Below are 20,044 nucleotides of genomic sequence, written 5' to 3'. Positions count from 1 at the left end.
AGAATTACAGTGTGAATATTTCTAAGCACAGGCATTGAAGGTCTCTCGCCCCCCTAACGCTTTTATTTCCTACTTGCAAAGTCTTTGATAATATCCGATGATGATGTCTCTCGCTGCTATTACTACGAAGGTTTTGACTGCTGGGAGATAAATTCAGGAAAGAAAATTCAAGTTCCCTTGTGGAGACCCACGTCCTCTCACTTGCCGGGTGAGCGTACTAGACCACAGAGTGAAAAACGAATCCTCTTTGCTTAGAGCTTGTGTGTGCTGAATGGGGCTGCACATGGACGGCCAGACAAAACTCAGACCAAAGCTCATAATTTCTGACACTGCCACCAGATGAGATGACAATTTATCCGAAAATGATGCCACTCTCTGCTACGAAAGTTTTGACTGCAGTCTGTGTGAAGACCTCCATGTACAGTCCCGTTCAGTGCACACGAGCTCCTAGGAAAATTGACATATTCGTTGCCTTCGTAGTCTAGTGCTTTCACCCGGGAAATGAAATGATGTGGGCTCGATTCCCTGCAAGGACAAATGAATATTTTCTCACTTTCCTAAATGTATCTTCGCATCGCCAGCTGTTAAAAAAATCTTCGTATGGATAGCGGAGAATATATATGACATCATCCTCGGATAAAACTAAACTGTTTCACGACGGTTCCCGGCGGCGGATAAGATCGAGCCGCCCCTGGGAGGGAGCAGTGCTAATAAGATAATGCCTCACACACGAGGCCTTTCAAAATATCTAGAGTAAAGCACACTTTAAAAAAGCTTCAAAAATTCCCGTTGAGTAACACTGTCCGACAAAATTTAGCCATTTTTTTGTAAAAAAAAAGGAGTAAAAAAGGTATTCATACAGGATAGTTCAGAATCTGGTTAGAGTTCAGTTTTGAATCTCTGGCTGGCTTTTTTTTTTATCAAACAGGATATCTAGCACTTCCAAAAGTTGCAGAAAATAAAATGGAATAACTCCACCACCAACTGCGCTTGGAACCCACGCTGCTTAAGGAATGACAATGATTTAGAGAGTAATTCTTTGAACCAACTTTGATTGGAAATTCATTTAAAGATAATTAATAGGAATATATATACGATTTTTGGCTATTCGAAAAACATTAGCTGGGAAAATTATAAATTAAATTCAATGAATTTGCCAAGACAATCGTAATCAATGATTTTCAGAATTTGTAAATTACAGTTATTACGATTGATATCACAACTGTATAATAACATATTTTTTTCAAAATTTGTAAATGAATTCATGATTTTAAGTAATCCATGAATAACCATAAGGAACTAACAAGTTCATGATGATTAATAGATGACAAGTTTTCAAATTTATAAAGCTGTGTTGGCTCGCACTCGATAACTATAGAGGAAAACGGACTATAGCCGATTGGGTTTGGTTGTTGCCGAGGTGGAAAAAGCCCGAAATGAGCTGTAATAACAGTTTTTTGCCAATTATCATTAATATATCCGAAAAATGTGCACTCGATGGCATGTGAAAAATTAGATAAATTCATGGACTTTTGACTGACCAATTAGTCAATTAATCATTTTCTTAATTGGCATCAGGATCGTTGTGATTAATAAATGACAAGCTTCCAAATTTATGAAAATTATGGAAATCGCATTTTTTTACTAATTTTCAGGAAATTTGGTAAATGTCCGAAATGTACACGTTTTTACAAGCGTTTTTCGGTCTTTTACAAACTCGACTAACCTAGGAGAGAGAGAGAGTTCATCCTCTCGGTTAAACTCTAACCTATATATATAAGAACCTCCTCGTACACACTAGGTGTAACCGTTTTACCACTCTTCGGGCTTTTTTTTACTGTAACATATATATATATATTAAATTGTCTCTTATTTTCAAAGGGTGTACAAGGATTGCCCGGTCTGATGGGTTTTCCTGGAGTTAAAGGAGATCAAGTACGTTGGATTCATTGTTTGTTTTTTAATTTTTAGAATTTTGAATCTCTTTATTAAAATGAATGCTTAAACGTTTATGTGCTCAATGGTTGCACCGATAAAATATCACGTTAGCACAGGCACTACCAGCCACTGACGGCAAAGATTTCATTCGCTGGACCAATGATGGAAAAAGCAAGCTCACGTCAATTTGCATGGGGAGAAAAAATTAAAACTCCGAAAGATTGATAATAAATGTGAAATTGCATACAAAGATTACTGACTAGGGAAAAAACGGAAATACGAATGTGATAGTGGCATCACCATGAAATAATAATTGAAAAAAATATAGAACAGTGAAATTTTTTTTAATTGCCTCTAATCAGAAAAACTACCAATAAAGAAAAGGAAATTCAACTGTGGTAGGTGCACTTTCTTAATATTTTAGTTCATTGAAAAATAGAAATAATTTTTAATACGGCCCTCAATCAGAAAAACAAGCCAACAAAACGCATTTTGTATGACTTTTACTCTTTCACGTAGTGAAAATAATTTACCTGCAGAAGTATTCACCGAGATTTTGTCAAATAAATTTTTTGATGTTTTTATAACTTCTTGATGTTTCATACGAACTAAAATGATCAATTCCCGAAACTTTCCCAGATTTGTAAAAAGACGTTAAAATTATGTATTAGCAGCAAGATATATAACTGTCGCTGTTCTGGATTTTACCAGATAATATTGGCAAATCCATTTGAATAAACGAGCTTAAAGTTATTCTGTATTTGCTATAAGTTTTTACGAATTCAAACTATTAATTCTCCATCTCGTGAAATATCATAAATAGCGCAACGATTTTTATGACCTAAGAACTGCTTCAAAATGCTCCATGAGAGAGAGAGAGAGAAAAAAATGCTCCCTAAAAAAACTAGAAACATACTCTATAAAACAAGAAAAGTTACCAAAACAATATTTACTTTTAAATTTCCGGTAAAGTTTATTTTAGACAAATTATATGAGAGAAGGGATATTAATGTAATTAAAACTACCAGGTGATCCAAAAGTCAGGAAAACATTTGAAATTCAATATCTCGCGAACCAATGAAGATTCTACTTGCACAGAAATGGTGGCTATGAAGCCGGAATTATTGCCAAAAAATAAAAAATAATGATGCGAGACTAGTTCTCTTTTCTGACTAACAGATAGCGATGCAGTTAATCTAGCCATGTCGCATAATACACTCACGTCCATAAATTAAGGATAATTCAGAATCACACGGAAATCGAAATCTAAAGTAAAAATTTCACCTGTAGAATTATCACACACATCTGCAAGAATGATATGCAAATTTCAGGAAGCCACCAGATGATGCCGATAGTACGTCACAATGACGAGAGTGTAAGAGGGGGGTATATAAGGAATGGTGGCAAAGAAGTAAAATTGTTCACAAGAGTCCTGTAAGGCGCTCAGTGCCATAAGCGAATAGTTATGACACAGAGGACGCATGTGGATGATTTTTTACGTGGTAGAATTATCGGCCGCCTGGAATGTGGGCAGTACGTTTGTTATTAAAAACTATTCAGGGACAATTGGAAAGATGAAATTTAAGGGATGGAATTTGCGCCCCTTCTTATACTACGCCCGGGAAACCACACCTCCTCCCGCTCCCTTCCTAGTTGCAGCACTGTTCTTTCGTCAGAAGGAAGTTCTGTTGCACATAGTGTAGTTTTCCATGCAAAAAGCGCAATGGGATGGGCGGAAATTTGCGAAATATCTATGCTATCTCGTAGTCCCAGTAAGATTTTGAAAAAATATTCACGTCTAAAAAAATGACGGGGGGGGGGGGAATTAATCCGTAAAATGCTACCACAACAATCGTCAAACTTTTAAATTAGGATAGACGGCTGGGTTAAGCACAATGGGAATCGAAAAGAAGAGAGAGCACCAAAAGTGAAAAAAAATCCGAACACATACTGGGGAGTCGACAAAGAGAGCGATTTCAAAAGAGAAAATACATCGATGCTCATCTCGATGTCCCCTCACATACTGAAGAGGCGGAGAGAGCGAAAATAACAGCAGGCGTTCTGAAGGGTAAAGAAGAGAAGCCTTTGAGCGGGAAAAGTGACATCTCGCCAACTAGTAACCCTACCAGCATGTTCATGCCAAATCAATCAGTTTGGCAATATTGGGGGATTCCAATAAACCAGCGGTTCTCAACCAGTGCTCCGTAGAGCCCTTAGGGCCCCGTGTGAACTCCCAGGGGCTCCGTGGCCACTCGAGGAAAATAAATAAAAAAAACCAGTAAATTTGAAAAAAATAATTATTAATATTTTTGAATAATAAAAATAGGTCAGAAACTTAGATGAATAAATAAAAAATAGGCCTACGGGGCTCCGCCATAGAAATTACATACCGGAAAGGGCTCCGTGGGTCCAAAAAGGTTGAGAAGCGCTGCAATAAACCCATTAATCCTCAAAACACTATAAGTCCTGTTATATGTTTTTAATGACTTCTTGTATAAAACCGTTGTTTCGAACATTATTATTGCCTAATGTTATTATATTATAATATTATTGCATAAAGATTTAAATAATTATACTTCAATCAAGATAGAGACACAACAGAATTAGTTAGACACTGAATAAAAATACATGCCTATAATCCGCAGAAGCTAATTTCGATACTTTCTAAACAAAATATCACCGTTAATGAGAGCAAGCGAGAAGTTATCCATACACCTCGATGACGCAACCGTAATAATTATGGCAACCGTAATGCCAGCGTATCATTATGAAAATGATTGTTATTAGCGATAAATATATACGTGGTCGTTAATCGCAAATTATCAGTGTGGATCCATTATTTATGACATCCCAGAATTATAGATTCCTCCTTTATGCAGGGCCGTTAAAATTTCACAGAATTTCCTTCATTTTTTCATCGAAACGTTTCCCTTTCGCTCTCGTGAAAAAGTATCTGTTAAGGGTTGGTATAAAATAATACAATTTCGTCGCCTTAAAATTTCACAGTATTTTCGTCATTTTTTCCCAGAAACGTTTCCCCTTTCGCTCTCGTGAAAAAGGATCTGTTGAGGGGCGGTATAAAATATTACAATTTCGTCGCATTAAAATTTCACAGAATTTTCGTCATTTTTTCCAGGAAACGTTTCCCTTTCGCTCTCGTGAAAAACGATCTGTTGAGGGGCGGTATAAAATATTAAAATTTCGTCGCATTAAAATTTCACAGAATTTTCGTCATTTTTTCCCGGAAACGTTTCCCTTTCGCTATCGAGAAAAAGTATCTGTTGAGGGGTGGTATAAAATATTACCATTTCGTCGCATTAAAATTTCCGAGAATTTTCGTAATTTTTTCCCGGAAACGTTTCCCTTTCGTTCTCGTGAAAAAGTATCTGTTGAGGGGCGGTATAAAATAATACAATTTCGTCGCATTAAAATTTCACAGTATTTTCGTCATTTTTATCCACAAACGTTTCCCCTTTCGCTCTCGTGAAAAAGGATCTGTTGAAGGGCGGTATAAAATATTACAATTTCGTCGCATTAAAATTTCACAGAATTTTCGTCATTTGTTCCAGGAAACGTTTCCCTTTCGCTCTCGTGAAAAACGACCTGTTGAGGGGCGGTATAAAATATTACAATTTCGTCGCATTAAAATTTCACAGTATTTTCGTAATTTGTCCCCGGAAACGTTTCCCTTTCGCTCTCGTGAAAAAGGATCTGTTGAGGGGCGGTATAAAATATTACAATTTCGTCGCATTAAAATTTCACAGTATTTTCGTCATTTATTCCCAGAAACGTTTCAACTTCGCTCTAGTGAAAAAGGATCTGTTGAGGGGCGGTGTAAAATATTACAATTTCGTCGCATTAAAATTTCACAGAATTTTCTTCATTTTTTCCCCGAAACGTTTCCCTTTCGCTCTCGTGAAAAAGGATCTGTTGAGGGGCGGTATAAAATAATAAAATTTCGTCGCATTAAAATTTCCCAGAATTTTCGTAATTTTTTCCCGGAAACGTTTCCCTTTCGCTCTCGTGAAAAAGTATCAGTTGAGGGGCGGTATAAAATAATACAATTTCGTCGCATTAAAATTTCCCAGAATTTTCGTCATTTTTTAACAGAAACGTTTCCCCTTTCGCTCTCGTGAAAAAGGATCTGTTGAGGGGCGGTATAAAATATTACAATTTCATTGATTTAAAATTTCACAGAATTTTCGTCATTTTTTCCCGGAAACGTTTCCCCTTTCGCTCTCGTGAAAAAGGATCTGTTGAGGGGCGGTATAAAATATTACAATTTCGTCGCATTAAAATTTAACAGAATTTTCGTCATTTTTACCCGGAAACGTTTCCCTTTCGCTCTCGTGAAAAAGGACCAGTTGAGGGGCGGTATAAAATATTACAATTTCATTGATTTAAAATTTCACAGAATTTTCGTCATTTTTCCCGGAAACGTTTCCCCTTTCGCTCTCGTGAAAAAGGATCTGTTGAGGGGCGGTATAAAATATTACAATTTCGTCGCATTAAAATTTCACAGTATTTTCGTCATTTATTCCCAGAAACATTTCCCCTTCGCTCTAGTGAAAAAGGATCTCTTGAGGGGCGGTATAAAATATTACAATTTCATTGTTATAAAATTTCACAGAATTTTCGTCATTTTTTCCCGGAAACGTTTCCCCTTTCGCTCTCGTGAAAAAGTATCTGTTAAGGGGCGGTATAAAATATTATAATTTCGTCGCATTAAAATTTCACAGTATCTTCGTCATTTTTTCCCAGAAACGTTTCCCCTTTCGCTGTCGTGAAAGCGAATCTGTTGAGGGGCGGTATAAAATATTACAATTTCGTCGCATTAAAATTTCACAGAATTTTCGTCATTTTTTCCAGGAAACGTTTCCCTTTCGCTCTCGTGAAAAACGATCTGTTGAGGGGCGGTATAAAATATTACAATTTCGTCGCCTTAAAATTTCACAGTATTTTCGTCATTTTTTCCCGGAAACGTTTCCCCTTTCGCTCTCGTGAAAAAGGATCTGTTGAGGGGCGGTATAAAATATTACAATTTCGTCGCCTTAAAATTTCACAGTATTTTCGTCATTTTTTCCCAGAAACGTTTCCCCTTTCGCTGTCGTGAAAGCGGATCTGTTGAGGGGCGGTATAAAATATTACAATTTCGTCGCATTAAAATTTCACAGAATTTTCGTCATTTTTTCCAGGAAACGTTTCCCTTTCGCTCTCGTGAAAAACGATCTGTTGAGGGGCGGTATAAAATATTACAATTTCGTCGCATTAAAATTTCACAGTATTTTCGTTATTTTATCCCAGAAACGTTTCCCCTTTCGCTATTGTGAAAAAGAATCTGTTGAGGGGCGGTATAAAATATTACAATTTCGTCGCATTAAAATTTCACAGTATTTTCGTCATTTTTATATACAAACGTTTCCCCTTTCGCTCTCGTGAAAAAGGATCTGTTGAAGGGCGGTATAAAATATTACAATTTCGTCGCATTAAAATTTCACAGAATTTTCGTCATTTTTTCCAGGAAACGTTTCCCTTTCGCTCTCGTGAAAAACGATCTGTTGAGGGGCGGTATAAAATATTAGAATTTCGTCGCATTAAAATTTCACAGTATTTCCGTCATTTTTTCCCAGAAACGTTTCCCTTTCGCTCTCGTGAAAAAGGATCTGTTGTGGGCGGTATAAAATATTACAATTTCGTCGCATTAAAAATTCACAGTATTTTCGTCATTTATTCCCAGAAACGTTTCCCCTTCGCTCTAGTGAAAAAGGATCTGTTGAGGGGCGGTGTAAAATATTACAATTTCGTCGCATTAAAATTTCACAGAATTTTCTTCATTTTTTCCCCGAAACGTTTCCCTTTCGCTCTCGTGAAAAAGGATCTGTTGCGGGGCGGTATAAAATATTACAATTTCGTCGCATTAAAATTTCCGAGAATTTTCGTAATTTTTTCCCGGAAACGTTTCCCTTTCGCTCTCGTGAAAAATTATCTGTTGAGGGGCGGTATAAAATATTACAATTTCGTCGCATTAAAATTTCACAGTATTTTCGTAATTTTTTCCCGGAAACGTTTCCTATTCGCTCTCGTGAAAAAGGATCTGTTGAGGGGCGGTATAAAATATTACAATTTCGTCGCATTAAAATTTCACAGAAATATCGTCATTTTTTCCCAGAAACGTTTCCCTTTCGCTCTCGGGAAAAAGTATCAGTTGAGGGGCGGTATAAAATATTACAATTTCGGCGAATTAAAATTTCACAGAATTTTCGTCATTTTTTCCAGGAAACGTGTCCCTTTCGCTCTCGTGAAAAACGATCTGTTGAGGGGCGGTATAAAATATTACAATTTCGTCGCATTAAAATTTCACAGAATTTTCGTCATTTTTTCCCGGAAACGTTTCCCCTTTCGCTCTCGTCAAAAAGGATCTTTTGAGGGGCGGTATAAAATATTACAATTTCATTGATTTAAAATTTCACAGAAATTTCGTCATTTTTTCCCGGAAACTTTTCCCTTTCGCTCTCGTGAAAAAGGGTCTGTTGAGGGGCGGTATAAAATATTACAATTTCGTCGCAATAAAATTTCACAGAATTTTCGTTATTTTTTCCCGGAAACGTTTCCCCTTTCGCTCTCGTGAAAAAGGATCTGTTGAGGGGCGGTATAAAATATTACAATTTCATCGCATTAAAATTTAACAGAATTTTCGTCATTTTTCCCCGGAAACGTTTGCCTTTCGCTCTCGTGAAAAAGGATCTGTTGAGGGGCGGTATAAAATATTACAATTTCGTCGCATTAAAATTTCACAGAATTTTCGTCATTTTTTCCAGGAAACGTTTCCCTTTCGCTCTCGTGAAAAACGATCTGTTGAGGGGCGGTATAAAATATTACAATTTCGTCGCATTAAAATTTCACAGTATTTTCGTTATTTTATCCCAGAAACGTTTCCCCTTTCGCTATCGTGAAAAAGAATCTGTTGAGGGGCGGTATAGAATAATACAATTTCGTCGCATTAAAATTTCCCAGAATTTTCGTAATTTTTTCCCGGAAACGTTTCCCTTTCGCTCTCGTGAAAAAGTATCAGTTGAGGGGCGGTATAAAATATTACAATTTCGTCGCATTAAAATTTCACAGTATTTTTGTCATTTTTATATACAAACGTTTCCCCTTTCGCTCTCGTGAAAAAGGATCTGTTGAAGGGCGGTATAAAATATAACAATTTCGTCGCATTAAAATTTCACAGAATTTTCGTCATTTTTTCCAGGAAACGTTTCCCTTTCGCTCTCGTGAAAAACGATCTGTTGAGGGGCGGTATAAAATATTACAATTTCGTCGCATTAAAATTTCACAGTATTTTCGTCATTTTTCCCCGGAAACGTTTCCCTTTCGCTCTCGTGAAAAAGGATCTGTTGAGGGGCGGTATAAAATATTAGAATTTCGTCGCATTAAAATTTCACAGTATTTCCGTCATTTTTTCCCAGAAACGTTTCCCTTTCGCTCTCGTGAAAAAGGATCTGTTGAGGGGCGGTATAAAATATTACAATTTCGTCGCATTAAAATTTCACAGTATTTTCGTCATTTTTTCCCAGAAACGTTTCCCTTTCGCTCTCGTGAAAAAGGATCTGTTGAGGGGCGGTATAAAATATTACAATTTCGTCGCATTAAAAATTCACAGTATTTTCGTCATTTATTCCCAGAAACGTTTCCCTTTCGCTCTCGTGAAAAAGGATCTGTTGAGGGGCGGTATAAAATATTACAATTTCGTCGCATTAAAAATTCACAGTATTTTCGTCATTTATTCCCAGAAACGTTTCCCCTTCGCTCTAGTGAAAAAGGATCTGTTGAGGGGCGGTGTAAAATATTACAATTTCGTCGCATTAAAAATTCACAGTATTTTCGTCATTTATTCCCAGAAACGTTTCCCCTTCGCTCTAGTGAAAAAGGATCTGTTGAGGGGCGGTGTAAAATATTACAATTTCGTCGCATTAAAATTTCACAGAATTTTCTTCATTTTTTCCCCGAAACGTTTCCCTTTCGCTCTCGTGAAAAAGGATCTGTTGCGGGGCGGTATAAAATATTACAATTTCGTCGCATTAAAATTTCCGAGAATTATCGTAATTTTTTCCCGGAAACGTTTCCCTTTCGCTCTCGTCAAAAAGAATCTTTTGAGGGGCGGTATAAAATATTACAATTTCAACGCATTAAAATTTCACAGTATTTTCGTCATTTTTTCCCAGAAACGTTTCCCTTTCGCTCTCGTGAAAAAGGATCTGTTGAGGGGCGGTATAAAATATTACAATTTCGTCGCATTAAAATTTCACAGTATTTTCGTTATTTTATCCCAGAAACGTTTCCCCTTTCGCTATCGTGAAAAAGAATCTGTTGAGGGGCGGTATAAAATAATACAATTTCGTCGCATTAAAATTTCCCAGAATTTTCGTAATTTTTTCCCGGAAACGTTTCCCTTTCGCTCTCGTGAAAAAGTATGAGTTGAGGGGCGGTATAAAATATTACAATTTCGTCGCATTAAAATTTCACAGTATTTTCGTCATTTTTATATACAAACGTTTCCCCTTTCGCTCTCGTGAAAAAGGATCTGTTGAATGGCGGTATAAAATATTACAATTTCGTCGCATTAAAATTTCACAGAATTTTCGTCATTTTTTCCAGGAAACGTTTCCCTTTCGCTCTCGTGAAAAAGGATCTGTTGAAGGGCGGTATAAAATATTACAATTTCGTCGCATTAAAATTTCACAGAATTTTCGTCATTTTTCCCCGGAAACGTTTCCCTTTCGCTCTCGTGAAAAAGGATCTGTTGAGGGGCGGTATAAAATATTACAATTTCGTCGCATTAAAATTTCACAGTATTTTCGTCATTTTTTCCCAGAAACGTTTCCCCTTCGCTCTCGTGAAAAAGGATCTGTTGAGGGGCGGTATAAAATATTACAATTTCGTCGCATTAAAAATTCACAGTATTTTCGTCATTTATTCCCAGAAACGTTTCCCCTTCGCTCTAGTGAAAAAGGATCTGTTGAGGGGCGGTGTAAAATATTACAATTTCGTCGCATTAAAATTTCACAGAATTTTCGTAATTTTTTCCCGGAAACGTTTCCCTTTCGCTCTCGTGAAAAATTATCTGTTGAGGGGCGGTATAAAATATTACAATTTCGTCGCATTAAAATTTCACAGTATTTTCGTAATTTTTTCCCGGAAACGTTTCCTATTCGCTCTCGTGAAAAAGGATCTGTTGAGGGGCGGTATAAAATATTACAATTTCGTCGCATTAAAATTTCACAGAAATATCGTCATTTTTTCCCAGAAACGTTTCCCTTTCGCTCTCGGGAAAAAGTATCAGTTGAGGGGCGGTATAAAATATTACAATTTCGGCGAATTAAAATTTCACAGAATTTTCGTCATTTTTTCCAGGAAACGTGTCCCTTTCGCTCTCATGAAAAACGATCTGTTGAGGGGCGGTATAAAATATTACAATTTCGTCGCATTAAAATTTCACAGAATTTTCGTCATTTTTTCCCGGAAACGTTTCCCCTTTCGCTCTCGTCAAAAAGGATCTTTTGAGGGGCGGTATAAAATATTACAATTTCATTGATTTAAAATTTCACAGAAATTTCGTCATTTTTTCCCGGAAACTTTTCCCTTTCGCTCTCGTGAAAAAGGATCTGTTGAGGGGCGGTCTAAAATATTACAATTTCGTCGCAATAAAATTTCACAGAATTTTCGTTATTTTTTCCCGGAAACGTTTGCCTTTCGCTCTCGTGAAAAAGGATCTGTTGAGGGGCGGTATAAAATATTAAAATTTCGTCGCATTAAAATTTCACAGAATTTTCGTCATTTTTTCCAGGAAACGTTTCCCTTTCGCTCTCGTGAAAAACGATCTGTTGAGGGGCGGTATAAAATATTACAATTTCGTCGCATTAAAATTTCCCAGAATTTTCGTAATTTTTTCCCGGAAACGTTTCCCTTTCGCTCTCGTGAAAAGTATCAGTTGAGGGGCGGTATAAAATATTACAATTTCGTCGCATTAAAATTTCACAGTATTTTCGTCATTTTTTCCCAGAAACGTTTCCCTTTCGCTCTCGTGAAAAAGGATCTGTTGAGGGGCGGTATAAAATATTACAATTTCGTCGCATTAAAATTTCACAGAATTTTCGTCATTTTTTCCAGGAAACGTTTCCCTTTCGCTCTCGTGAAAAACGATCTGTTGAGGGGCGGTATAAAATATTACAATTTCGTCGCATTAAAATTTCACAGTATTTTCGTTATTTTATCCCAGAAACGTTTCCCCTTTCGCTATCGTGAAAAAGAATCTGTTGAGGGGCGGTATAAAATAATACAATTTCGTCGCATTAAAATTTCCCAGAATTTTCGTAATTTTTTCCCGGAAACGTTTCCTTTTCGCTCTCGTGAAAAAGTATGAGTTGAGGGGCGGTATAAAATATTACAATTTCGTCGCATTAAAATTTCACAGTATTTTCGTCATTTTTATATACAAACGTTTCCCCTTTCGCTCTCGTGAAAAAGGATCTGTTGAAGGGCGGTATAAAATATTACAATTTCGTCGCATTAAAATTTCACAGAATTTTCGTCATTTTTTCCAGGAAACGTTTCCCTTTCGCTCTCGTGAAAAAGGATCTGTTGAAGGGCGGTATAAAATATTACAATTTCGTCGCATTAAAATTTCACAGAATTTTCGTCATTTTTCCCCGGAAACGTTTCCCTTTCGCTCTCGTGAAAAAGGATCTGTTGAGGGGCGGTATAAAATATTACAATTTCGTCGCATTAAAATTTCACAGTATTTTCGTCATTTTTTCCCAGAAACGTTTCCCCTTCGCTCTCGTGAAAAAGGATCTGTTGAGGGGCGGTATAAAATATTACAATTTCGTCGCATTAAAAATTCACAGTATTTTCGTCATTTATTCCCAGAAACGTTTCCCCTTCGCTCTAGTGAAAAAGGATCTGTTGAGGGGCGGTGTAAAATATTACAATTTCGTCGCATTAAAATTTCACAGAATTTTCGTAATTTTTTCCCGGAAACGTTTCCCTTTCGCTCTCGTGAAAAATTATCTGTTGAGGGGCGGTATAAAATATTACAATTTCGTCGCATTAAAATTTCACAGTATTTTCGTAATTTTTTCCCGGAAACGTTTCCTATTCGCTCTCCTGAAAAAGGATCTGTTGAGGGGCGGTATAAAATATTACAATTTCGTCGCATTAAAATTTCACAGAAATATCGTCATTTTTTCCCAGAAACGTTTCCCTTTCGCTCTCGGGAAAAAGTATCAGTTGAGGAGCGGTATAAAATATTACAATTTCGGCGAATTAAAATTTCACAGAATTTTCGTCATTTTTTCCAGGAAACGTGTCCCTTTCGCTCTCATGAAAAACGATCTGTTGAGGGGCGGTATAAAATATTACAATTTCGTCGCATTAAAATTTCACAGAATTTTCGTCATTTTTTCCCGGAAACGTTTCCCCTTTCGCTCTCGTCAAAAAGGATCTTTTGAGGGGCGGTATAAAATATTACAATTTCATTGATTTAAAATTTCACAGAAATTTCGTCATTTTTTCCCGGAAACTTTTCCCTTTCGCTCTCGTGAAAAAGGATCTGTTGAGGGGCGGTCTAAAATATTACAATTTCGTCGCAATAAAATTTCACAGAATTTTCGTTATTTTTTCCCGGAAACGTTTCCCCTTTCGCTCTCGTGAAAAAGGATCTGTTGAGGGGCGGTATAAAATATTACAATTTCGTCGCATTAAAATTTAACAGAATTTTCGTCATTTTTCCCCGGAAACGTTTGCCTTTCGCTCTCGTGAAAAAGGATCTGTTGAGGGGCGGTATAAAATATTACAATTTCGTCGCATTAAAATTTCACAGAATTTTCGTCATTTTATCCCAGAAACGTTTCCCCTTTCGCTATCGTGAAAAAGAATCTGTTGAGGGGCGGTATAAAATAATACAATTTCGTCGCATTAAAATTTCCCAGAATTTTCGTAATTTTTTCCCGGAAACGTTTCCCTTTCGCTCTCGTGAAAAAGTATGTGTTGAGGGGCGGTATAAAATATTACAATTTCGTCGCATTAAAATTTCACAGTATTTTCGTCATTTTTTCCAGGAAACGTTTCCCTTTCGCTCTCGTGAAAAAGGATCTGTTGAGGGGCGGTATAAAATATTACAATTTCGTCGCATTAAAATTTCACAGTATTTTCGTCATTTTTTCCCAGAAACGTTTCCCTTTCGCTCTCGTGAAAAAGGATCTGTTGAGGGGCGGTATAAAATATTACAATTTCGTCGCATTAAAAATTCACAGTATTTTCGTCATTTATTCCCAGAAACGTTTCCCCTTCGCTCTAGTGAAAAAGGATCTGTTGAGGCGCGGTGTAAAATATTACAATTTCGTCGCATTAAAATTTCACAGAATTTTCTTCATTTTTTCCCCGAAACGTTTCCCTTTCGCTCTCGTAAAAAAGGATCTGTTGCGGGGCGGTATAAAATATTACAATTTCGTCGCATTAAAATTTCCGAGAATTTTCGTAATTTTTTCCCGGAAACGTTTCCCTTTCGCTCTCGTGAAAAAGGATCTGTTGAGGGGCGGTATAAAATATTACAATTTCGTCGCATTAAAATTTCACAGAAATATCGTCATTTTTTCCCAGAAACGTTTCCCTTTCGCTCTCGGGAAAAAGTATCAGTTGAGGGGCGGTATAAAATATTACAATTTCGGCGAATTAAAATTTCACAGAATTTTTGTCATTTTTTCCAGGAAACGTGTCCCTTTCGCTCTCGTGAAAAACGATCTGTTGAGGGGCGGTATAAAATATTACAATTTCATTGATTTAAAATTTCACAGAATTTTTGTCATTTTTTCCCGGAAACGTTTCCCCTTTCGCTCTCGTCAAAAAGGATCTTTTGAGGGGCGGTATAAAATATTACAATTTCATTGATTTAAAATTTCACAGAAATTTCGTCATTTTTTCCCGGAAACTTTTCCCTTTCGCTCTCGTGAAAAAGGATCTGTTGAGGGGCGGTATAAAATATTACAATTTCGGCGAATTAAAATTTCACAGAATTTTTGTCATTTTTTCCAGGAAACGTGTCCCTTTCGCTCTCGTGAAAAACGATCTGTTGAGGGGCGGTATAAAATATTACAATTTCGTCGCATTAAAATTTCACAGTATTTTCGTTATTTTATCCCAGAAACGTTTCCCCTTTCGCTATCGTGAAAAAGAATCTTTTGAGGGGCGGTATAAAATATTACAATTTCGTCGCATTAAAATTTCACAGTATTTTCGTTATTTTATCCCAGAAACGTTTCCCCTTTCGCTATCGTGAAAAAGATTCTTTTGAGGGGCGGTATAAAATAATACAATTTCATCGCATTAAAATTTCCCAGAATTTTCGTAATTTTTTCCCGGAAACGTTTCCCTTTCGCTCTCGTGAAAAAGTATGAGTTGAGGGGCGGTATAAAATATTACAATTTCGTCGCATTAAAATTTCACAGTATTTTCGTCATTTTTATATACAAACGTTTCCCCTTTCGCTCTCGTGAAAAAGGATCTGTTGAGGGGCGGTATAAAATATTACAATTTCGTCGCATTAAAATTTCACAGTATTTTCGTCATTTTTTCCCAGAAACGTTTCCCTTTCGCTCTCGTGAAAAAGGATCTGTTGAGGGGCGGTATAAAATATTACAATTTCGTCGCATTAAAAATTCACAGTATTTTCGTCATTTATTCCCAGAAACGTTTCCCCTTCGCTCTAGTGAAAAAGGATCTGTTGAGGGGCGGTGTAAAATATTACAATTTCGTCGCATTAAAATTTCACAGAATTTTCTTCATTTTTTCCCCGAAACGTTTCCCTTTCGCTCTCGTGAAAAAGGATCTATTGCGGGGCGGTATAAAATATTACAATTTCGTCGCATTAAAATTTCCGAGAATTTTTGTAATTTTTTCCCGGAAACGTTTCCCTTTCGCTCTCGTGAAAAATTATCTGTTGAGGGGCGGTATAAAATATTACAATTTCGTCGCATTAAAAATTCACAGTATTTTCGTCATTTATTCCCAGAAACGTTTCCCCTTCGCTCTAGTGAAAAAGGATCTGTTGAGGGGCGGTGTAAAATATTACAATTTCGTCGCATTAAAATTTCACAGTATTTTCGTCATTTATTCCCAGAAACGTTTCCCCTTCGCTCTAGTGAAAAAGGATCTGTTGAGGGGCGGTGTAAAATATTACAATTTCGTCGCATTAAAATTTCACAGAATTTTCGTAATTTTTTCCCGGAAACGTTTCCCTTTCGCTCTCGTGAAAAATTATCTGTTGAGGGGCGGTATAAAATATTACAATTTCGTCGCATTAAAATTTCACAGTATTTTCGTAATTTTTTCCCGGAAACGTTTCCTATTCGCTCTCCTGAAAAAGGATCTGTTGAGGGGCGGTATAAAATATTACAATTTCGTCGCATTAAAATTTCACAGAAATATCGTCATTTTTTCCCAGAAACGTTTCCCTTTCGCTCTCGGGAAAAAGTATCAGTTGAGGAGCGGTATAAAATATTACAATTTCGGCGAATTAAAATTTCACAGAATTTTCGTCATTTTTTCCAGGAAACGTGTCCCTTTCGCTCTCATGAAAAACGATCTGTTGAGGGGCGGTATAAAATATTACAATTTCGTCGCATTAAAATTTCACAGAATTTTCGTCATTTTTTCCCGGAAACGTTTCCCCTTTCGCTCTCGTGAAAAAGGATCTGTTGAGGGGCGGTATAAAATATTACAATTTCGTCGCATTAAAATTTCACAGAATTTTCGTCATTTTTTCCAGGAAACGTTTCCCTTTCGCTCTCGTGAAAAACGATCTGTTGAGGGGCGGTATAAAATATTACAATTTCGTCGCATTAAAATTTCACAGTATTTTCGTTATTTTATCCCAGAAACGTTTCCCCTTTCGCTATCGTGAAAAAGAATCTGTTGAGGGGCGGTATAAAATAATACAATTTCGTCGCATTAAAATTTCCCAGAATTTTCGTAATTTTTTCCCGGAAACGTTTCCCTTTCGCTCTCGTGAAAAAGTATGTGTTGAGGGGCGGTATAAAATATTACAATTTCGTCGCATTAAAATTTCACAGTATTTTCGTCATTTTTTCCAGGAAACGTTTCCCTTTCGCTCTCGTGAAAAAGGATCTGTTGAGGGGCGGTATAAAATATTACAATTTCGTCGCATTAAAATTTCACAGTATTTTCGTCATTTTTTCCCAGAAACGTTTCCCTTTCGCTCTCGTGAAAAAGGATCTGTTGAGGGGCGGTATAAAATATTACAATTTCGTCGCATTAAAAATTCACAGTATTTTCGTCATTTATTCCCAGAAACGTTTCCCCTTCGCTCTAGTGAAAAAGGATCTGTTGAGGCGCGGTGTAAAATATTACAATTTCGTCGCATTAAAATTTCACAGAATTTTCTTCATTTTTTCCCCGAAACGTTTCCCTTTCGCTCTCGTAAAAAAGGATCTGTTGCGGGGCGGTATAAAATATTACAATTTCGTCGCATTAAAATTTCCGAGAATTTTCGTAATTTTTTCCCGGAAACGTTTCCCTTTCGCTCTCGTGAAAAAGGATCTGTTGAGGGGCGGTATAAAATATTACAATTTCGTCGCATTAAAATTTCACAGAAATATCGTCATTTTTTCCCAGAAACGTTTCCCTTTCGCTCTCGGGAAAAAGTATCAGTTGAGGGGCGGTATAAAATATTACAATTTCGGCGAATTAAAATTTCACAGAATTTTTGTCATTTTTTCCAGGAAACGTGTCCCTTTCGCTCTCGTGAAAAACGATCTGTTGAGGGGCGGTATAAAATATTACAATTTCATTGATTTAAAATTTCACAGAATTTTTGTCATTTTTTCCCGGAAACGTTTCCCCTTTCGCTCTCGTCAAAAAGGATCTTTTGAGGGGCGGTATAAAATATTACAATTTCATTGATTTAAAATTTCACAGAAATTTCGTCATTTTTTCCCGGAAACGTTTCCCTTTCGCTCTCGGGAAAAAGTATCATTTGAGGGGCGGTATAAAATATTACAATTTCGGCGAATTAAAATTTCACAGAATTTTTGTCATTTTTTCCAGGAAACGTGTCCCTTTCGCTCTCGTGAAAAACGATCTGTTGAGGGGCGGTATAAAATATTACAATTTCGTCGCATTAAAATTTCACAGTATTTTCGTTATTTTATCCCAGAAACGTTTCCCCTTTCGCTATCGTGAAAAAGAATCTTTTGAGGGGCGGTATAAAATATTACAATTTCGTCGCATTAAAATTTCACAGTATTTTCGTTATTTTATCCCAGAAACGTTTCCCCTTTCGCTATCGTGAAAAAGATTCTTTTGAGGGGCGGTATAAAATAATACAATTTCATCGCATTAAAATTTCCCAGAATTTTCGTAATTTTTTCCCGGAAACGTTTCCCTTTCGCTCTCGTGAAAAAGTATGAGTTGAGGGGCGGTATAAAATATTACAATTTCGTCGCATTAAAATTTCACAGTATTTTCGTCATTTTTATATACAAACGTTTCCCCTTTCGCTCTCGTGAAAAAGGATCTGTTGAGGGGCGGTATAAAATATTACAATTTCGTCGCATTAAAATTTCACAGAAATATCGTCATTTTTTCCCAGAAACGTTTCCCTTTCGCTCTCGGGAAAAAGTATCAGTTGAGGGGCGGTATAAAATATTACAATTTCGGCGAATTAAAATTTCACAGAATTTTTGTCATTTTTTCCAGGAAACGTGTCCCTTTCGCTCTCGTGAAAAACGATCTGTTGAGGGGCGGTATAAAATATTACAATTTCGTCGCATTAAAATTTCACAGTATTTTCGTTATTTTATCCCAGAAACGTTTCCCCTTTCGCTATCGTGAAAAAGAATCTTTTGAGGGGCGGTATAAAATATTACAATTTCGTCGCATTAAAATTTCACAGTATTTTCGTTATTTTATCCCAGAAACGTTTCCCCTTTCGCTATCGTGAAAAAGATTCTTTTGAGGGGCGGTATAAAATAATACAATTTCATCGCATTAAAATTTCCCAGAATTTTCGTAATTTTTTCCCGGAAACGTTTCCCTTTCGCTCTCGTGAAAAAGTATGAGTTGAGGGGCGGTATAAAATATTACAATTTCGTCGCATTAAAATTTCACAGTATTTTCGTCATTTTTATATACAAACGTTTCCCCTTTCGCTCTCGTGAAAAAGGATCTGTTGAGGGGCGGTATAAAATATTACAATTTCGTCGCATTAAAATTTCACAGTATTTTCGTCATTTTTTCCCAGAAACGTTTCCCTTTCGCTCTCGTGAAAAAGGATCTGTTGAGGGGCGGTATAAAATATTACAATTTCGTCGCATTAAAAATTCACAGTATTTTCGTCATTTATTCCCAGAAACGTTTCCCCTTCGCTCTAGTGAAAAAGGATCTGTTGAGGGGCGGTGTAAAATATTACAATTTCGTCGCATTAAAATTTCACAGAATTTTCTTCATTTTTTCCCCGAAACGTTTCCCTTTCGCTCTCGTGAAAAAGGATCTATTGCGGGGCGGTATAAAATATTACAATTTCGTCGCATTAAAATTTCCGAGAATTTTTGTAATTTTTTCCCGGAAACGTTTCCCTTTCGCTCTCGTGAAAAATTATCTGTTGAGGGGCGGTATAAAATATTACAATTTCGTCGCATTAAAAATTCACAGTATTTTCGTCATTTATTCCCAGAAACGTTTCCCCTTCGCTCTAGTGAAAAAGGATCTGTTGAGGGGCGGTGTAAAATATTACAATTTCGTCGCATTAAAATTTCACAGAATTTTCGTAATTTTTTCCCGGAAACGTTTCCCTTTCGCTCTCGTGAAAAATTATCTGTTGAGGGGCGGTATAAAATATTACAATTTCGTCGCATTAAAATTTCACAGTATTTTCGTAATTTTTTCCCGGAAACGTTTCCTATTCGCTCTCCTGAAAAAGGATCTGTTGAGGGGCGGTATAAAATATTACAATTTCGTCGCATTAAAATTTCACAGAAATATCGTCATTTTTTCCCAGAAACGTTTCCCTTTCGCTCTCGGGAAAAAGTAT

At 36.5% G+C, this 20,044-nt stretch overlaps 1 protein-coding gene across 3 annotated transcripts in view; it reads left to right on the top strand.

Moving 5' to 3' along the window:
* The window catches only part of LOC149080456 (uncharacterized), a 1,573,269-nt gene that overhangs the window by 649,656 nt on the left and 903,569 nt on the right, over positions 1-20,044 (top strand). For all 3 annotated transcript variants that reach the window (XM_089239569.1, XM_089239571.1, XM_089239572.1), the window contains one exon: positions 1,882-1,935. In XM_089239569.1, the coding sequence (XP_089095695.1) occupies positions 1,882-1,935 (54 nt within the window). The remainder of the gene's footprint in view (positions 1-1,881; positions 1,936-20,044) is intronic.

This window comes from Pholcus phalangioides, unplaced genomic scaffold (genome assembly GCF_987345545.1).
Source record: "Pholcus phalangioides strain wild (caught in Gottingen) unplaced genomic scaffold, Ppha-v1.0 ptg000011l_1, whole genome shotgun sequence".
In the NCBI taxonomy this organism is placed as follows: Eukaryota; Metazoa; Arthropoda; class Arachnida; order Araneae; family Pholcidae; genus Pholcus; species Pholcus phalangioides.
Note: the sequence above shows the minus strand (reverse complement) of the source record. Positions and strands in the feature narration are given on the sequence as shown.